General features: G+C 35.7%; 2 protein-coding genes and 1 long non-coding RNA gene across 4 annotated transcripts in view; all 3 read left to right on the forward strand.

Moving 5' to 3' along the window:
- Window positions 1–416: 416 nt before the first annotated feature.
- On the forward strand, window positions 417–3,709 carry LOC148062873 (uncharacterized). The gene is made up of 3 exons (XR_015713608.1): window positions 417–483; window positions 719–833; window positions 2,089–3,709. It is a non-coding gene; the product is annotated as an uncharacterized LOC148062873 (long non-coding RNA).
- Window positions 3,710–4,055: 346 nt separating this feature from the next.
- On the forward strand, window positions 4,056–9,425 carry LOC148062874 (protein NDRG1-like). Its single transcript, XM_087812148.1, has 10 exons — window positions 4,056–4,198; window positions 4,262–4,367; window positions 5,494–5,614; window positions 5,680–5,742; window positions 5,803–5,863; window positions 5,950–6,036; window positions 7,405–7,628; window positions 7,702–7,801; window positions 8,886–8,973; window positions 9,036–9,425. Exons 1-10 carry the CDS (start codon window positions 4,148–4,150, stop codon window positions 9,257–9,259), a joined length of 1,125 nt encoding a protein of 374 aa, XP_087668274.1. The 5' UTR covers window positions 4,056–4,147; the 3' UTR covers window positions 9,260–9,425.
- Window positions 9,426–12,791: 3,366 nt separating this feature from the next.
- Window positions 12,792–21,639, forward strand: part of LOC148062875 (focal adhesion kinase 1-like) — a 67,950-nt gene continuing 59,102 nt past the window's right edge. Inside the window, exon 1 of one of the 2 annotated variants that reach the window (XM_087812437.1) lies at window positions 12,792–12,914. Coding sequence is in view for 1 of the 2 variants with exons in the window: in XM_087812435.1 (XP_087668561.1) it covers window positions 15,173–15,209 (37 nt within the window). In the remaining variant the exon portion in view is untranslated. Of the gene's footprint in view, window positions 12,915–15,100; window positions 15,210–21,639 lie in introns of those variants that run through there. The other variant, XM_087812435.1, reaches the window with a different exon arrangement.

Here is a 21,639-nt window from a genome sequence, read left to right on the forward strand (position 1 = left end):
CTGTTGAGACATGAATAAAACCTGAATCATCATCAATAAATATTTGCTGAGATTAAAACACACTAAAGCAAGTAAGATTGTGAAAGAAATATTGTTTATGTTTCAACAGGTGAATGAAGCTCGAGACGCTTCAGAATCCCGAGGCTTTAAAGTCCACTTGAGGCGCCATCTAGTGGTCTGTGCTGGTAAGTGATCAACAAGTCAGAACAACAGGTGAGAACGTAGAGAGAAACTCAAAAGTCAAAGACATTATGACATTGTTTTAACTCTATTTCAATCTGGATTAAAGATATTATTAAAATATATTTCATTCTTTTAATAATTCATAGTATTATATTTAATTGTTATCAAAGATGATGTGTTTATAAACTGTCATTTATTCCACTATCTTCGTCTTTAAGGGAATAAGAGGCCGTCCCAGCTACTCGGGGTGAGAGGCGAGGACACACTGGAGAGGTTTACCATCACAGGACTCACATGCAGGTAATTCTAAACATTATTTATAGTGTGAGGAGAGCCACGTGCACGCAGGTCACCCTCGGGAACACTTGGATCAGAACATCCTTGTTGACGTAGGTCACGGGGTCTTAAGTCAACAGCATTAGCCGCGAAGTAGGCTAGCAGGCCAGAGTTTAGTCAGCGTTATGTGACGCGTGCCTGGATCTCCACCATCTGCCGCCTCCTCCTGCTCCTTCAGCCCTGGCTAACTGGATTACAGGTTCTTTCTGCGGGCGCCTGGTTCGGCGGCGGCTTTACGAGGAGGTGGTCCAGGTCTGAGGCGTTTCCGCTCCAGAAGCCGCTGCTGTCTGGTCGCCACCACGAAACCCTCGTTCGTGAGTCAGCGTGACCTACTGAGCGGGGCTTTAATCACACTTGGTCCCTGATTGTGTTTCTGCACAACTTTGACTGAGCAAATTGAATTAGAAAACGATTGAACCGACACTTTATTACGTATAAAGATATATATTTATAAATGCTTGTGAATGAAGCTCACTTCTATATTAGCCTCTTAAACATTTTTAATAATATTAACGTTAAAATAATTAGTTTTATTGATCCGATGTCAAATTCAGCTTTAAGTTCATTTCTTAATTTTCTTGGCGAAACTATAAATATTTTTAGACAACACTTTTTTTTAATATATTAAAACCGATGTATTTCATGCGTACTTGTGTAGTTTTGGGTTTATTTTATCATTTTTAAACTTGTGTCATTGATTTTGCAAATTGCTTTTTGGGAAATTATCATTTTCAGGTTTTAAAACTTGTTTGTTAGTTTGTAAATTTATTTCATGAAATTATAAATTAGTTTCGTGAAATTATAAATTTGTTTCTTAAGTTTGTAAATTAGTTTTGTGAGTTTGTAAATTTGTTTAACACGTTTTGGGTTTATTAAATAAAGGATATATACTGTAGTTAAAAAAAAAATAATAATATTAGAAAAGTGAATATAAAATAAATATATATTAAAAACATTTTGTTTACATTACAAAAAAAGAGAGAAATGATCCATAAACTGTATTTTAAATCTATCTTTTTTCTTGCATTATGAGATCATTTAAAGTGTGATCGATCGATTTTGTTGTTGACTTAAACTATAACTTTATACTATAAACTTTTTAGAATGATCAGAGTTAAAATATCAAACTCTTCTTTGACAATTTCTTCCATTTGATTATTTTAAAAGCAATAATTCAAGCTTTAAATATACAAATGATTGAATTTCATTATTGTTACCAAATAAATGCAAATAAATATAAATGCAATAAAAAAAAATCAACATTGCAATAAAAAATATAAAAATTTAATCAATTTTAATATTTGAAATGTTAAATTCAACATTCAATTTTCTAATTGCAGATTATATTAATAAACCATTGTTTGTTTGCCACATGATTGGAATTTAACCAGCAACCTTATATCTTAAATAAATGTGTTGAAGAGGAATTTCAGTAAATTCTTGAGGAATAAGTTGTAAATTGTTAACGTGTGTCTGGTTGAGTCAGAAACCATCACATGTTGATGTTGACATATTGTGTGTTTACTAGCCGTGTTAGCGTCTGTGTTGTGTGTCGATGTTTGTAAACAGGGTTGTCGTACAGTGAGGTCTGACCTCCTGGGATCATGGTGTCCAGGCCAGCAGATGGTTTGACCGGGATTAAACCAACCACCTCCTGACAGCTTGTTTGAAGGTGACTCCAATCCTCAGACGCTCTAATAATAAAAGTGTCTTCTTTATTTAACCAGGTTTTTCTCACACGCAGGCGTCGAAATATAACATTTTTACGACGTGAATCCTATTGAAACTACAATATATATGTATACATTGAACAAAAAGATACTAAATAATTCTAATAATAATTAAATAAAATACATTTTTAAAATAACCAGAACCATACTGAAAAAAAACAACTTCTAAAATCCCTGGATATTTTCTACTTTATATTAATATAATACACTGAGAAATAAAACCCACATCATCTAGTGCAACGACATCAACCAGGATCGTAACTGCTTTCATTTGTTTTCAAACCAAAATATGTCCAAACATCAGCTTTAACAGCTGCTGTAGTCACTGTATCCTCTCGTCCTCAGTCATCACCGGGATCTTCGTAGTACTGACCAAGTACTTGACTCTGGTGTTGCAGAATTCACAGACATTATTTGATTTTATACAAGCTAACAACTAACAAATTAAAAATATATAAACCATTAAAAAACAATGACATTTTTTTTTAAAAAACGTATAAAGTGTGTGTTTCAGTAATTTTCACTAGTTTACATGTTTATTTATTCGGTAAACGTGACTGAAACGAGCGTCTTAACGTGTCAAGGGTCACAGACTAATGTTACTGCAGAGAGAATACTGTCTTTTTTTCAAAATAAAACACGTTTCAGACAGTAATAATCAATAGAGATGGTGTCTCTTTGTGTCCTGTTCAGGGTGTCCCGCCTCCTCACCCGAGAGCAGGGAATCAATAGAAAAAGAATGAGTGAGTAAATATATATTCAAGATATAACATCTTGACGGTGAATTACCTCATTTTATACTGAAGTACTGAACTGGCCGACCTGAAAATATCCGTACACCTTAATATCGCAATATTATTTTTTCATATTGATATTTACCAGCACTGTACTGGTTCATTTATTTTTCAAATGTCTTTACTTTTTGGGGTGGGGGGTCAAAAAACAGTGAAAGCCTACAAGATCCCGGTGATGACTGAGGACGAGAGGATACAGTGACAGTGATGTTTGGACATATTTTGGTTTGAAAACAAATGAAAGCAGTTACGACTTCGTCAAGAGTCGTGTGGTCTGTAAATACTACAACACCAGAGTCAAGTACTTGATCGTTAATACAAAGATCCACAAGATGACTGAGGACGAGAGGATACAGTGGACTCCAGCAGCTTTTAAAGCTGATGTTGTCCATATTTTGGTTTAAAAACAAATAAAAAAAGTTACGACTTCGTCAAGATCCATGTGGTCTGTAAATTCTGCAATGACTGAGGACAAGAGGATACAGTGACTCCAGCAGCTTTTAAAGCTGACGTTTGGACATATTTTGGTTTGAAAACAAATGAAAGCAGTTACGACTTTGTCAAGAGTCATGTGGTCTGTAAATACTACAACACCAGAGTCAAGTACTTGGTCAGTAGTACAAAGATCCACAAGATGACTGAGGGCGAGAGGATACAGTGACTCCAGCAGGTTTTAAAGCTGATGTTTGGACATATTTTGGTTTGAAAACAAATGAAATCAGTTACGACTTTGTCAAGAGTCATGTGGTCTGTAAATACTACAACACCAGAGTCAAGTACTGGACAATACTACATATATATACTTGTTACTAAAGTATCACTATATATTGTATTGTTGCTCCTGTATGGTGATGCGTCAGGTTCTTGACGATACACACCTGAACATGGTCCATTTCAAATCGAGGACATGAGGCACGAGAGGAGATTATGGCAGGAAGCGGCCAGTTGGACCACATGTGCGTCAGGTCGGACCTTCAGCTTAGCGGCAGATCAGCCACTCGGGGCAGATATAAAGCAGCTCAGGGATCCTCCCGACACACACACGGAGTTCTAGTCCACAGACGAGGCCGGCGGTCCGATCAGTCTCCCACGTCTTCAGCAGCCATGGTTCTGGAGGAGAGCGAGTGCGACTCCGTGTTCGAGCCTCAGGTCAATGTAAGTCTACATGTCCACGGAGCCACGGCTGGTTTGACTCACAGGGTTTTTCTTCTGGTCCAGGAGGAGTACGTGGAGACCCCCTATGGCAAGATCCACTGCATCATGATGGGAGTACCCAGAGCCAACCGCCCCGTGATCCTGACCTACCATGACATCGGGCTGAACCGTAAGAGAACGAAAAAAAGTTTAAAGAGAGGATTATGTTAAATCAACGTCAACTTAAAGCTTCAAATGAAGCTCTCTTGAGCAAGGCATTATGTTCCTAATCACCTGTGTTTGAGGCGCTCACCTCAGTTTCCTGCCGTACATGGAAAAGATATTTAAAAATACATTCATATATTTGACTTCCTGAATTTTATCATATTTACACATTTACATCATTATTATTGCACCGAATATTTCCACTTAATTCTTGTTAATATTATATTTTCAAAACAGTTTTAATTATTTTAATATATTTTTTGTTTATTTTAATATATATTTACTTATCTTGACGATTTTCTTTTTACAAATTATTTTTACATGTTTATTTAAAGTTTAAAGGTCATGTTAAATGGTTTGATAAATTATAGATAGATTATTCACAGATAAATACTTCTTGTTTATATTACCTTTTTTAAAACAGTATAATTTTTTTTTGTTGAATCATGTTTTTCTTTTTAAATGTAATCTTTTTTAATTATTGAAGATATTTATCAAACGTTTTAGTATCATATGCTATATTACATTCTTAATGAAGTATAAATATATTACTACTTTAATGAATACTCTGACCTATTTCTTCAACATTGAATCTTGTTTATATTATATTTCCAAAAAGTATTTCAACTGTTTTATTCCAATTGTTTGTATAGATTTTCTTTTCCAGCCTTTAAAACTATTTAGTGTGGTTTTAAATTGTTCCATAAACTATATTAGTATTATTTCTGCAGAAAATACTTTGACCTACTTCTTGTTTACATTGTATTTTCTAACATAATTTACATTATTTTTTAATTTGAAGTGTTGTATATATATTTGTAAGTGTTTCATATTTTTATTTGAGTCTACTATTAAATATACTACTTTTTCATTATCATATTTTATTTTTTCTACATTATAAGAAATATTTATAAATGAATTAAAAACAAAGACTAGATGTATTTTTTATTCAACCTTCTATGATGACGAAGAGTTCATTAAAGTCTTTGAATCTCTCGACTCGTATATTCACTCAGAAATACATATTCAATCAAATGTTTAAATCTATGGCGAGGGATCACGTCCACATCGATCCTCTGGTTTCTTCTCAGACAAGTCGTGCTTCGAGACTCTCTTCAACCACGAGGACATGCAGGAAATCGCCAAACACTTCCCGGTGTGTCACGTGGAAGCTCCGGGTCAACATGAAGGAGCCAAGACTCTTCCCAGCGGGTTCGTCGGGAAAAGATTGGATTAAACAGTAAATCAAATCTGACAGGTGTTGTTGTCGCTCGTAGGTTCGTCTACCCGACCCTGGACCAGCTGTCGGAGGCGCTGCCTTCTGTCCTGAAGCACTACAGGTAAGATACCAATCCTAAACTTTATTGACACAAGTATCGTTGACATGTTTTGCTTCGCAGTGTCAAGAGTGTGATTGGAATCGGGGTCGGAGCTGGAGCCTGGATCCTCGCCCACTTTGCAGTGAGTTCATCTTAAACAATGTTGTTTGAATCATATTGTTTGAGTAAAAGATACAAATCTTAAAATTGGGTTTTTATCTGTTTCAGCTCAACCATCCAGATCTGGTCGATGGTTTGGTTCTGGTCAACATTAACCCAAACGCTGAAGGACTGATCGACTCTGTTGCAAACAAGGTGACGGATTATTAATGTTTTATTATTTATGCAGTGAATTAAATGATTATTGACTTTAAATTTGTTTCACTCCTTAGTTTAGTTTTTACATTTTTTCATTATTTATACAGTGAATTAATGGATTTATTTACTTTATATTTATGTCACAGATTATTATTAATAAAGTAAATTATTGATTTCTTTACTCTATATATTCATATCACAGATTATTATTTATACATTGAATTCAATGATTATTAATTATTAAGTGAATTATTAAATTTATTTACTTCATATTTTGCGTCACTAAATATAACTTCTTATTATTTACACAGTAAATTAATTAATATATTTATTTACTTAACAATTGTTGACTGAATGTTTAGTTTTTATTATTAATTATAAAGCAAATTATTTGTATTGTATTTTCTTTATATTCACGTCATATATTGTTACTTTTTAATATTAATTCAGTGAATTATTGATGTATTTTCTTTATATTTGAATTACATATTATTACAATTAAATATTAATTCAGTGAATTATTAATGTATTTTCTTTATATTTGAATGACATATTATTACTTTTTGATATTAATTCAGTGAATTAATGGATGTATTTTCTGTATATTTGAATATTTGTTACTTTTAAATAGTAGTTCAATGAACTGAAGTATTCTCTGTATATTTGCGTCACATATTGTTATTTTTAAACATTACTTCAGTGAATGAACTGAAGTATTGTCTGTATATTTGAATGACATATTGTTATTGTTAAATACTAGTTCAGTGAATGAACTGAAGTATTATCTGTATATTTGAATGAGATATTGTTATTTTTAAATACTAGTTCAGTGAAGCAAGTATTCCCTGTATATTGGAATTAAATATTGTTACTTTTAAATACTAGTTCAGTGAATGAACGGAAGTATTCTCTGTATATTGGAATGAAATATTGTTATTTTTAAATACTAGTTCAGTGAATGAACGGAAGTATTCTCTGTATATTGGAATGAAATATTGTTATTTTTAAATACTAGTTCAGTGAATGAACGGAAGTATTCTCTGTATATTGGAATGAAATATTGTTATTTTTAAATACTAGTTCAGTGAATGAACGGAAGTATTCTCTGTATATTGGAATGAAATATTGTTATTTTTAAATACTAGTTCAGTGAAGTAAGTATTCTCTGTATATTGGAATGAAATATTGTTATTTTTAAATACTAGTTCAGTGAAGCAAGTATTCCCTGTATATTGGAATTAAATATTGTTACTTTTAAATACTAGTTCAGTGAATGAACGGAAGTATTCTCTGTATATTGGAATGAAATATTGTTATTTTTAAATACTAGTTCAGGGAAGTAAGTATTCTGTGTGTATTCGACAGATCACTGAATGGACCCACACTCTCCCCGACACGGTCATCACTCACCTGTTCGGGAAGGAGGAGATCCAGAACAACCACGACCTGATCGCCACGTATCGCCACCACATCACGGCGACCATGAACCAGGCCAACGTGATGCAGTTCGTGCGAGCGTATCAAGGTCGCAGCGTCCTCGCCGTGGAGAGGCCTGTGGCCGACGCCGGCGTCACCGCCCGGACCCTCAAGTGAGTTCCCGGGTCGTTTGCACGGACCAAACTTTTGTGGCGACTTTGAGTGACGACTTGTGACGTGTTGAAGGTGCTCCTCGCTGCTGGTGGTCGGAGACAACTCTCCTGCCGTGGAGAACGTCGTCGACTGCAACTCTAAACTCAACCCGACAAAGACGACGCTCCTGAAGGTCGGTGATCGTTTTATTGATGTTTATTCATCATTTATTAGACGAATGTAGATAAAACTATCACTTAATAGTTAATAATTGAATAAAAAAACATATTAAAGCTTAACCCAGAGATAACACAAGGGATACCACAAACACATTTGTTTTTGGGCCTTCGGGTCACCTTGAAAACACACATAGTTTATTATTATTTTATTATTTAATAATTGAATTTGTTGTGTTTTCTGCATTAGTATTAATCAATGTAGAAAGAACTACACAAAGTTTATTATTTTAAAAAATGTGTTTAATTATTATTATTATTTATTTGTTAAATTTCTCTGAATGTATATTTCGATAATAAAAAAGATATATATTAAAAAATGTGATATTACAAAAACTAAAAAAAGGGGAAATATACTGTTAACCTTTATAAACAAATGCTAAAATAATAATATCAATAATATTTAGATAATAATAATAAAATAAATATTTTTAATATGTATCTTTCATGTATTTATCTACCTTTAAAACAGTTGTATTTGTCCACATTAATATTACTACTTTTTTTTTTTTATTTTATTTTTATCTTTATTTTTTTTAAATATTGTTTTCATTCATTTTGAATCAAAAAATTAAAAAAAAAGTTATATAAATGACTTACTTACTGATACAAAACTCTGCAGCGAGAATTCTGATCGGCTCTCGTAGAAGAACTCACATTTGTCCGATCCTTAAAACTCTTCAGCTAAACACACAATAATTGAAAATGATTTCTTTATCTCTCTTTATATTTATTTTGACTATTACTTTGACAAATAATTTAAATATTATATAAATAATATACTATATTCAAACAACAAAATGTAAACGTACGTAGAACAGAACATTTTTATTTGTTCAGGCTTTTCCTTGATTTTCTGGAACTCCTGTTGTGTTATCAGTTTTATCTTGACCTTTAAAGTATGTACTTTATTGAGTATTGTTTTGATTGTTTAAGCGCTTTGTGACCCTGGTCTGGAAAAGCGCTATACAAATAAAAATGACTTACTTACTTACTTACATGTTAAACTTGTTGATAACAATAACACAACTCTGTGTGCAGATGGCCGACTGTGGAGGGTTACCTCAGGTGGATCAGCCTGCTAAAGTGATCGAAGCCTTGAAGTACTTCATCCAGGGCCTGGGCTACTGTAAGCAGGTCACATGACCACCTCGCTGACCCTGATCTAAACCCTCGGTCTCTGTCCTCCAGTGTCGAGCGCCAGCATGACCCGGCTGCGCTCCCGGACCACCTCCAGCTCCAGCATCTCGTCCTTCGACGGCTCGCGGAGTCGCGCCCACACCAACGAGCTGCAGCGAGGACGCCTGCACTCGCACGGCGCCGAGGAGAAGCGAGGGCGCTCCAACACCGACGTCGCCATGGAGACCGCGCCCTCCCACCAAAGCCTCACCAAGTCCAGCCAGATGGCGTGCTAGGGTGACGCGCGCGGGAACGTAACGCGCCACCACTCGCACCGCCTCGCTCGCCCTTCACCTGCACTGTCGCGTCACCGTCCGTCTGTAGCTCGACCATCATCATCATCATCATCATCATCATCTTCATCATGTGTTCTACGACATCAACGACATTAACATGTATATTCCTGTGACATGTATCGTAGCAACATGCTAACATGCTAACATCAACACCTGCTGACATCAACTTTATTAGAGGAAACGTTCTTCTTGTATTCTTGTATTCAATAAACATGTAACCCTAAAGCTTGTACTTCATTTCAAGTAAACGTCAGCTCAGTACTCCTAGTAGTACTACAGTTAGTATTTATTCTTCTTCATTTCTTCATTTAAAGTTGGCCCCTAACTTTTACTCTGTATAAAACGTTTTTGGTAATATATACAGTTTATATCTTATTTGTCTCAATGATTATATTGTATAGTATATAAGTATATGCAGATTTTTTACAGATTTAAAATTGACTGTTTTAGGGTTACCTTCAAGAGAAGTGTGGCCCTTTGACTATTTTTTTATGTGGCCCCTGAACAATTTAATTTTGTATTATTCATTACTACGGGTGTGTATTGACAAGAATCGTACAATACAATACATATCATGATACATTACGATATATAGTGATACTGTAGTAACAAGTACATATGTGTAGTATTGTCCAGAACTGCTTTCATTTGTTTTCAAACCAAAATATGTCCAAACATCAGCTTTAAAAGCTGCTGGAGTCACTGTATCCTCTCGTCCTCAGTCATCGCCAAGATTTCAGTGTTTTTAAGCATCTATTTTATCGGGTATTGTTTTTATCGCTTGGTGACCCTTGTCTAGAAAAGCGCTCTACAAATATTACTTACTTAAGCTGCGGAAGACGTTATAACTGCTGCCATCTAGCGGCCGGAGGTTGAATCGCAACACTAAATACCCAAACTACTCATTACAAGTCTCTAAATATGACTATGGGGTTTTTCTTCTAGGTTGTTTGTACTCCACTTTTACATTTTGCGAATATTTATTGATCCTCAACAAGATTTTAAGTGAATATAAATCGATATTTGGAGATAAAATGCTTTTACATTAGATTTAAAAAAGAAAAGTTATATAAATTACAAAAAAAATAATGATTTAAGCACATGTCGCTTCACCTTATTACATGATTGTATGCAAATAATTTGTTTCATTTTGTTTGATGGCCCCTGTATAAAATGTGGCCCCTGAGGTTATAGGTCAAGAGGCAGTGGGACATGCAGTACTACAAACCGGCCACTAGATAGAGCGCGTGTGTAACAGTAAACCGAAATACCGAAATCTCACCCTTTTTTTTTTTTACCTCAACATAAAAAGAATAAGGTGGTAGTTGGATCTGTGCGCGTGTGTGTGTGAGTGTGTGCGCGTGTGTTTGTTCACAACCATGCTGTGTGTGTGAATCCTTGATGGAAGGAGGAACGTCTTGGTCTCAAAGAGTCTTTTGTTCAGCAGCTATTATGATCCACAGATGAATTATGGATGATACACATCCCCTGAGAGTCACACCAGAAACTGTAGGATAAAAACTGAATACATGACGTACAAGGGTTGGATTCCTGCATCACAGACAATAGAATTTGATCTAATCACAAACAAAAACATCTGAACTCAATGTTCTGTGTATTTATTTAGACAATAAACTGAGAAACCGATGCCAGTATATCTACAATAGCATAAACACATCTTTATTCAGATTTATTTGGAAGATTAAGCGTCAATTATATAAATTCTGAATGAAACTGTAATATTTTAGAAAGAGAAAGAAGTATATCTAGACTGAAAATATGAAATCTAAAAGCAGATGTAGTTGAAACATGTGCTATGAAAAATAATTTATCAGGAAAAACACAATCATTTTTTATTAGTTTAATTTACATTTTTTAACCTTTTTTTAATTATCATTATTATTATTATTCCACATTTATGTTACATTTTATTTTTTAATTTTATATATAAATGTATTGAGAAAATGTGTTTTTGTCATTTAATGTAGGAAATGTTGAAAGGCTTGGAACTTTCAACTGATACCTAAACAAAACAAAAATCTAAAAGGGAAAATATTTGAATAATTTAATATAAAATACAAAAATAATCCTGCAGGAAACACACAAGTATCTATTGTTTATTCCATTATTCGTCTTTTTTTATTATTAGTAGTATCTTCCACATTTATATGACTATTTTTTAAGAAACATTTTTTTTAAATAAATGTAATGAAATTTGTTCCAGGGTAAGAAGAATGTAACTAACAAAAATTTATTTTGGGGGAATAACAATAAAATAATGAAGCAGGAAACATCCAATGATGCAAGTTATTCAAAGTTTTAAAAATGGTATTTTTTACATTAATATTCCATTCTTTTCTTTGAAAAATCAAAAATCAAATTAATAAATAAATAGACCCCTTAGCAACAAAATAATGAGGCACAGAAAACACACAAGGACATATTATTCAATTTAATCATTCTTTATTTTCTTTAAAGTATATATTTTCTACATGTATTATACCATTTTGTATTTAAAAAATAATAAAAATAAATAGTTAAATAAATAGACCCCTTAGCAACAATATAATGAGGCACAGAAAACACACAAGGACATATTATTCAATTTAATCATTCTTTATTTTCTTTAAAGTATATATTTTCTACATGTATTATACCATTTTGTATTTAAAAAATAATAAAAATAAATAGTTAAATAAATAGACCCCTTAGCAACAATATAATGAGGCACAGAAAACACACAAGGACGTATTATTCAATTTAATCATTCTTTATTTTCTTTAAAGTATATATTTTCAACATTTATAATACCATTTTGCATTTAAAAAAATAATAAAAATAAATCGTTAAATAAATAGACCCCTTAGCAACAATATAATGAGGCACAGAAAACACACAAGGACGTATTATTTAATGTAATCATTATTATTTTTCTTTGAAGTGTATATTTTCTACATTTATAATACCATTTTGTATTTTTTTTTAAAATAATAAAAATAAAGTTTCGAGTTATCAAATCGACAACAGTGACTTGCGTAAAAATGCGCATAACATATTTATTTTAATCTAAATTCAGGTAAATCTTTAAATTAAATGACAATCCTTTAATATGAGAACATTTTTAATATAGAAATATATTTAAATTAAATAAAACGTGTGCATTATTTCGCCGAATAATTCTTTGTACACACGCAACACCTCGGTCCAAATAAAGAACATTTTTGTTGAACGACACAGAAAAAAAACAAGATGACATTAAACGTCTTTGAAAGTTAGTTTCCTCAGGATCTGCAGCCATGTTGGGAGACACTGGAGACACTGGAGGCTCCAGCGGCTGCTGCTCTGTTAGCTGAAGCTAACGTCAGTGACACCGACCACCGGCCACGGCGCTGTTGTGGACACACACACACACACACACACACACACGCACGCACACACACACACGCGCCTCACGGGTCTCACGCCTCTCGGAACATATGCGCGGAACCACAGCGCGGTGACCGGTCTGAAGGTTCTGCTCCTGGAGGAGGGAGGAGAAGAAGAAGAAGAAGAACCGGGAGAAGGCGCGGCCGCTGCTGCTGCTCGGCCTGACTCGGTGAGTATCGATCCCCGGATGACTGGGACTCGGATCCCCCCGCGTTAGCAACAGCTAGCTTAGCATTAAAGGGGGGTTTTTTACTGTCACAGACAATGGGGGGTTTAACGGCGGCGCTGAAGCCGCTGGGTTGATTCTGGGAGGACCGTTATCTGGGGAGGGTTCTGGGTCCTCGAAGGACGACTTGTTGTTGGGGGGTGATTTGTATTCCTGGCAGGCGGTGGTGCAGTGAAAACACCCTGGTCCTGGTCCAGAGTCATCCCTCCAGGGTTCGAGTCCATGATCCTGTCAAGCTAGCCTGGCTCATGTTGTGATGCTGGAGCAACAAAAGGAAGGTTTTTGTGTTCTTTTTAGCTTCATTTATTCATGTATTATATATATATATATATATATATATATATATATATATATATATATATATATAAGTCACCTTTAAATAAGTGGTGCTGAAATGAACGTGTCACTCCTTCAAGATGACAGACATCCTTCATGTGAGGCTTTGGTGTTTGTTTTGTTTGGATTCCTGTCAGGGTCTGGTTCTCGTTTGTTGTTCCTGTTTATTATTGACAAGTCAGTCGTACATGTCACTCTGGACACTGATGGACGTCCCTCCAGTGTCCTCGGAGATCACGTCACAACTTCTGGTTCTTGAGAAAAAACACCAAAAAACATATGATGTATATCGTCAGGGGGGGTTAAGAAAATATCAATACATCAATATTCAACAGCAGTGTTTCACTGCTTTTGTTCTTTTTTTTGTGTTGTAATCAATATTCCGAACGCTAGACGGCGGCAGTCGTTACGTAATCCCGTGAGGTTTCTGGTGTTGACTGAGGATGAGAGGATACAGTAGACTGCAGCAGCTGATGTTCGGACATATTTTGTATATGAAAACTGGGATCTTCTAGTACGAGGCTTCAATACAAGGTTACAGTCGAGCAGTATTTGGATGTTTTTAAGTGTCTTTTTTTGGACCAAGATGAAGACAAGTGAGCTCCGGTCGCTACATAAAAATGAACAAACATTTTTGTCTATTACTCTTAAAAAGGAACCGATTACTCTGAAAATAATCCCAACTTTTAGGCGACATGAGGGTGAACTATCACTTAAATTCAACCAAAAGAAAGTGGAACAATCGCACAATAATACTCACTATAAATGAGTGTACACTAAAGTCATTCTGAAAACTTTGCAAGTTTATCAAAAATAAAGCAAATTGTAACGTGAACTGAAAATATTGTACATGTGTAAGTGTTTCGCGACAGGCTTATACAACATTACATTTTATTTTATATACGTATTATTTTTTAAATATTATTAGTGAATGTATTTGTTTTTTAAGTGGTGAATATTTTGTTGGCTTAATAGCTGGAGTATTTTTAAATGAATATGGAAAGTATTTTTTGGTGTTTAGAGGTGAAGTATATCCTCAAATTGAATTCGCTGGAAATTAATTACCAGTTAAAAAAGTAAATATACATTAAAAAAATGATGATTAAAAGCGAGGAAGACGAAAAGTAAATATAAGGGTAAAACAGGAAATCTAAAACTCTTGCGTGTTTAAAAAATAAATGGTTATTTTACATAAATACCACCAGCTACTTACAGAATATTTAGTTTTATACCGTGTTGTTGTTCTACTATTTTCCTATTTTGTGTTTGTGTGGAGTTAGCATAACTAGTTTTGACCTCCGCTGTTAAAAAGCAAAACGGTGACATCATAAGGCAGGTGGTCATAATGTTATGGCAGAAGCGTTTCTCCCGAAACATGATGGAATAAGTGGCGACGTGAAAACGGAACAGAGTGTTCGCTCGTATCACCCTGTGCTTTCTTAAAAAAGCCTCAAGGATGGAGGGAACGCATGCATTTTTAAATGCATTCGATTTGCAGCCAGAGATTCCCAAACTTCCCTGGTTGTGTGTGTGTGTGTCTGTGTGTGTGTGTGGGTCACAGGTGTGATCAGAATAAGACGAGGAATGTGTTTGTTTGCGAAGTCGATCCTTATCTTCCCCTCATTGACAAATGACGCTGACAGGAGCGCGGGATCTGACGCCGACGGATCTGTTTTGAAACGAAACTCCGGCCTCCAGGTGTGTCGACGTGAGACAGTGGGCGGGTGTTTCCTCTCCTGCTCCTGTCACAGCGCTACTGTACAACCAGGAAGTATAGTAGTAGTAGTCGTAGGAGAGGGAGAGGAACAAGGGGAGATTCTCGGGGGCAGTTCGAGGCTTCGTCCTCTTCCCAGCCCACTGCAAAAATGCAGTTCTGGGACCTTCTGGGCTGCTCCACTGGAGGTATGTGTCCTGGGTCCTGGGTCCGGGTGTGTGTGTGTCGGGGTAGGCAGGTAAAGTCGGAGAGTCTGAGGAAAGGAATTCATGCTGATCACCGCCGTGCATGCAGTTGCATGTGAAGGTCCTCCTGACACATCGTGTACAAAAGTTCACGGCTCTTTAGACGGAAAAACCTTCAACTTAAACTTATCTTGTTGCTTCGTTTAATCATTTTTTTAATATAAAATAAATCAAATTGGTAGTTGTTCATGTGTTTGACGTGGTGTGGATTCGGTTCTCAACCGGTTTGAATTGAATTCATGAAAAACAAAAAGGTTTTATTTTTGACTTCGCTAAGATAATCAAGTATATCTAAAATATTCAAGTAGATAAAATGAGGCGTTAATTCCTGGTTGACAAAGTATTTAACCTCCTGTATAATGTGAATATTTAAACTTTAAACATATTCAATTTTAATTCCTTGCGTGTACTTTGGTAGTTTTCACTGAAAATCAATGGTTTTCACATAGTTTTGACTTGTATCGTCCTTGTAATCCTTTAATCGTTTATCGTTTAGTTATCGTTGTAGAAAATATTTTATCAAAGTGTTATCATGATATTAGCGTATTTGGACGAGAGAACTGTCGAGTAAGTATTCTATCGAGGTACTCTAACCTATTCAAGACAAAACACATCGTGTACAAAAGGTCACGGCTCTTGATACGGAAAAACCTTCGACTTAAACGGAATTATCTTGTAAATAAATGAACTTGATAGTTGTTCATTTGTTTGATTCGATTTATATGTTTTCAAGATCAACAGTTGCAACAAATGTATCTTAATAAACCGATCTAAATTCATTTGAACACCAGTACACAGAGATATCAAATATCATCGTTCACTCGCAGTCTCTGATGCCAGCAGTCATTCGGTAAATACTGCCGTATCGTCACATGGTCTGGATTTTGTTTTGTTTTTTGGTTACACATGGGGAAATAAATCCGCTACGAGGGAAAAATGACTCCGTCTGTGCTGGATTAAAGTATTGGCTTATTTAAGCTCTGTGTTATTGTTGTTGTTTTGTCGTGCTGCGCTAAATTCCTTCCCTGCCTCTGATACCACGCCGAGCCTCGGGCCATGTATTGTTGGATACCTGACGATCTGTGTCATGTTTCTCCGGCTGCAACGTGAGGAAGTGTCTGTTCTGAGGGAGAGTCGTGTTGAGCATGTGGTTCCTCGACCACCGCCCTTCACCTGGTCGCTGAAAGTATGATTTATATTGTTTCTTAAGAGTGTGAATCGTTGAATTGTTTCTTAAGAATTTGACGATACAGGGTCAACGATACGATATGAGGTGATACTGTAGAAACAAGGATTTATTTGTAGTATTGTCGAGTACTTGACTCTGGTGTTGTGATAGTGTAGTAACAAGTATATATGTGTAGTATTGTCGAGTACTTGACTCTGGTGTTGTGATAGTGTAGTAACAAGTATATATGTGTAGTATTGTCGAGTACTTGACTCTGGTGTTGTGATAGTGTAGTAACAAGTATATATGTGTAGTATTGTCGAGTACTTGACTCTGGTGTTGTGATAGTGTAGTAACAAGGATACTGTATATGTGTAGTATTGTCGAGTACTTGACTCTGGTGTTGTGATAGTGTAGTAACAAGGATGTATGTGTAGTATTGTCGAGTACTTTACTCTGGTGTTGTGATAGTGTAGTAACAAGTATATATGTGTAGTATTGTCCAGTACTTAACTCTGGTGTTGTGATAGTGTAGTAACAAGGATATATGTGTAGTATTGTCGAGTACTTTACTCTGGTGTTGTGATAGTGTAGTAACAAGGATATATGTGTAGTATTGTCGAGTACTTTACTCTGATGTTGCAGAATTTACAGACCACATGACTCTTGACGAAGTAGTAACTGCTTTCGTTTGTTTACAAAGCAAAATTAGTCCAAAGATCAGCTTTAAAAGCTGCTGTAGTCACTGTATCCTCTCGACCTCAGTCATCTTGGGGATCTTTGTAGTACTGACCAAGTGCTTGACTCTGGTGTTGTAGTATTTACAGACCACATGACTCTTGACGAAGTCGTAACTGCTTTCATTTGTTTTCAAACCAAAATATGTCAAAACATCGGCTTTAAAAGCGGCTGGAGTCACTGTATCCTCTCGTCCTCAGTCATCGCCTGGATCCCGCAGGGTTTCATTGTTCAATTTAGTTGTCGGAGGGCACATTGACTGCTGCCAGTATTTAATTTTAAACATAATTTACTGAAAAAGAAAACGACATTAAAGAACTTTGATTAAAACAAAATTTGATTTAAAAGCAAAAAAGAACGAGACAGTACTTTTGAATAATGATATAAGTGATATCGATGTATCAATACTTCTCACACTCCTACTCATTTTCGTTGTGTACTGTTGATTGCTGCCTGAAAGGTGTTTTAATTTGGAGAAAAACACCACATTTTCTCCAAATTTCCTAGGCTTGTCACTCTTTTTAAGGTGTGTTTCTTGGTCATTTTAACCAAAAATTGTCTCGTAAATAAGATGAAAAAGTACTTTTTTTACGCCCTTAATGTTCATTCTGTTTTTGATGTAGAGAGTTTTTAGGTGTTGTCATTTTTGTTTCATGGTCTTTGTTGACACTGTGTTTGCCAACAGACACAAAAACATGATAGTAGTCATGGAAGTAAGTTGAGTAAACATGGTCACGTTTTGACAACAAGTATTTGAATCCCTGTCGTGTTTTTGCGTAACGTGTTCCTCTTCTAGGTTGTAGTCAAATACACGTGTATCATTTAAAGTAGTGGTTCTCAACCGGTCTGAATTGAATTCATGAGATAAAAAACTGCATTTATTTTTAACTACGCTAAGATAATCAAGTATATCTAAAATATTCAAGTAGATCAAATGAGGCTTAAAAACTCACGTTAATTCCTGGTGGACAAAGTCTTTCACCTCCTGTATAATGTGAATATTTCAACTTTAAACTGTTAAATTGTAATTCCTTGCGTGTACTTTGGTGGTTTTCACATAGTTTTGACTTGTATCGTCCTTGTAATCCTTTAATCGTTTATCGTTTAGTTATCGTTGTAGAAAATATTTTATAAAAGTGTTCATGATATTAGCGTATTTGGACAAGAGAACTGTCGAGTAAGTATTCTACCGAGGTAATCTAAGCTTCAAGACAAAAGTACTTTTACTTCTACTGTAAAAGATTCGTTAAAAAACCCACTTTTTGGTTGATAACCTCTCATTTACAACATTGACTATTGAATATTGTCCTCGTGCCGGGGTCACCTCTCAACTCTTTGTTTCTTTTTCTTCCTCTACTTGTATTCACATTTGAGGAAGAGCCGTCCACGGGGGGGGGTTGTGCTGTAAATAAAGTTGTATTCAATTATTCTAACAAGCTTATGTCATTGAATACAGGAACAGTCATATTCGATAAGACCGCCTCGAACCGCTCGGATGGAGATTTTTTCACGAGCGTTTTTTTTAAAGTCGCTCCAGATCGATTTACAGACGCTCGACCAACATAGACTTTTGTTGGCAACGCAAGTCCTGACAAGTATGTCCGGCATGTAAACAAGCAAATAAGTCACGACCAGCTCGTTATCAAATGTCAACAGAGCTCGCGCTCCATCTGTGTCACGCCTGCTGCTCCCGTATTAACCCTTCGCTGGCGATGTTTAACGATACATCGTTCTGTGATTCGGTTTCTCAAAAATGTGTCTTTACTGTTCCGATCTGAGAAGGTTCTTGGGACACATTTAGATCCTTTTTTCTAATCCTTTAAGACGGAAAACCGCCTCAAGGGGAAAGACGTCTTTCAGGTGATCCTGGAGCTCGTTTTACCCCTTTGAGTCCGGATTAAGTAGAAGATAAAAATTGTTGTTAATGGACTTTTTTTTTAAGGATTTTTTTAGAAATGGGTTAATACCAGTACGTGTGATCCAGAGCTGTGTCTCAACTCGCATACTTGCGTACTCAAACGTAGTATTTTTAGTGCATAATTGTCACTAAAACACCCACAAGGCTGAGTATGGATCGATGGACACTTTCTACAGTTTTATATTGACCTTTAAAGTATATACTTTATTGAATATTGTTTTGATTGTTTAAGCGCTTTGTGACCCTGGTCTGGAAAAGCGCTATATAAATAAAAATTACTTACTTACTTACTTACTTACTAAACGGCTCCATCTTAGTGACGTTGTAAACGGAGGTTACGTCATATATATATATATATATATATATATATATATATATACTTACAGGGGTATTTTCAGCAGCAGTATGAGGACGACACGTCACATCTGCTGATACCGGCGTAAATATCTTACCAATATTTCTCATATTTCTTTTTCCAAACTTGCAAAACGTTCTGCCAGCAGGTGGCGCTAGTGTTCCTACAGCTGGTTGAAATCATGGTTAAATAGTAGTAGAAGAAGAAGCTGTCGCGTCATTTCCTGTTAGTGCCTAACAGCAGTGTTTGATTTGAGACATACTATCTGTGGAGAATTAGTTACTAGTTAGTATGTACACTATCCTGATGCATACTAACTTCTAGTATACTAAGAGAAGTGTGTGATTAGAGACACAGCACTGGGTTTATCTACTCGCGAGAAAACTACAAATGTCTGCTCAGCGAAGTACTTCTCTATCTGTGGCGTTTGTGCTACAAACAAGTATCTTGACTTAAGAACCTGGATGTTGACGAATGAACAGATGGTGTTGATCGATGACCGTCGAACACTTTTACATTTGAAAAGGTTGTGTTTTGTCGAGGCCTTGGACACACACACACACACACACACACACACACACACACACACACACACACACACACACACACACACACACACACACACACACACACCAGGACCACCATGTGTGGTTCAAGCATGTTTACCGACACACACACTTATTTTTCTACCGGCTTTAGTTAGGAAGGTGTCGGAATATTAAATGGTTGAATTTAACTATTTTTTGAAAGGTTTGTTTTCGCTTCCAGGTCAACTTTTGACCTTTTTATGTGGAGTTCATATGTTCTCCCCGTGTTGTTGTGGGTTTACTCCAGGCACTCCGGTTTCCTCCCACAGTCCAAAAACATACAGAGGTTGATTGAAAACTTGGGGAAATTGTCCATAGGTATGAGTGTGTGTGTGAATGGTTGTCTGTCTTTGTGTGCCCTGAGACTGGCGTCCTGTCCAGTGTGTCCCCTGCCTCTCGCCCTATGATACTGGGATAGACTCCAGTCTCCCCGCGACACCGGTAAGGGATAAAGCGGTAGAAAATGATTGAATGAATTCATTTTTTATATTGAAATCTGGTCATTTTGTAAATGAAATGTGAATTAAATAATTTGTGTATTGAAAAGTATAATTATTTATTAGTATTTTTTCAATGAAATATTTTTTTTAACACAAAATAACAAACATTTTCAATTATATATTTTGTTTAATTAGCAGAATTTCGAATTCAATGTAAAAAAAAATGGTTTAATAGTGACACCTGACAATATCGTCGCCTTTGAATCCGCCATGATGGAATTGACGTGGTCACGTGATCATCCACACGTCGCGTGATTGGCTGAAAGTTCAATCCATTAGCTCCATATATATGTATAGTTATATCAACCATTTTTACGTTGAATTTAAACGGCGACAAGTGAAAAAATATTGAATTTAGAAAATATATTCTTTAATAATTGGTATTAGAATAATAAACTACATGTGTAAGACTTTTTTTTAAATGATAAATCATCTTGAAAATATTCAGAAATATCTGATATACTTCAGGTTTGTACATGGAAGTTCGTGGCGTAACCTCAGGGTGAGAAACGCCTCAAAACCCCCGAGAGCTCGAGCTTCAAGAAACAGATCTTTAGACGACGACGACCTCGAGCTGCTCGTCCTTCACGTTCCGCTCCGTCAGAAAATGTGTTGTGTCTTTATGGAAATGGCGTTTGTGCGTCTGAGCGTGTGTGTGTAACACTGTCAACTCTGTGGTTCACGGCCAGAGGCGGTGGTTGCGAGTGGGAGGAGGAGAGAAAAAAGAAAAGATATGTGATGGAGTGGGAGAGTGAAGGACTGAAGAGTGTTTATGCGGAGCAGCTTCCAGCTCCTCTTCAGACGACTGGACTAATGTGCTGCTGCTTAAGGGACGGTCCAGAGGTCAAGGTCGACGCCAAGATCAAATGTTTATGTTTTGGTGTTTGTTTCATTTTCATAGAAGAATAATGAGCAGTTTTGTTTTACAGTATCTATCACTGAACTCATAAAGTACTGACAAACTTTATTTAAACTATCGGTAATAAATCATTGAGTTTTGAAGTATTTGTATATAATAGAAAAAAACATTGTCATGTTTCAAGCATTTTTTTTAAATTGATCATAATTGAAATGTTTTATATTTTTTTTAGGTATTTACATTTTTTT

This window comes from Callionymus lyra, chromosome 17 (genome assembly GCF_982586985.1).
Source record: "Callionymus lyra chromosome 17, fCalLyr1.hap1.1, whole genome shotgun sequence".
Classification (NCBI taxonomy): domain Eukaryota; kingdom Metazoa; phylum Chordata; class Actinopteri; order Syngnathiformes; family Callionymidae; genus Callionymus; species Callionymus lyra.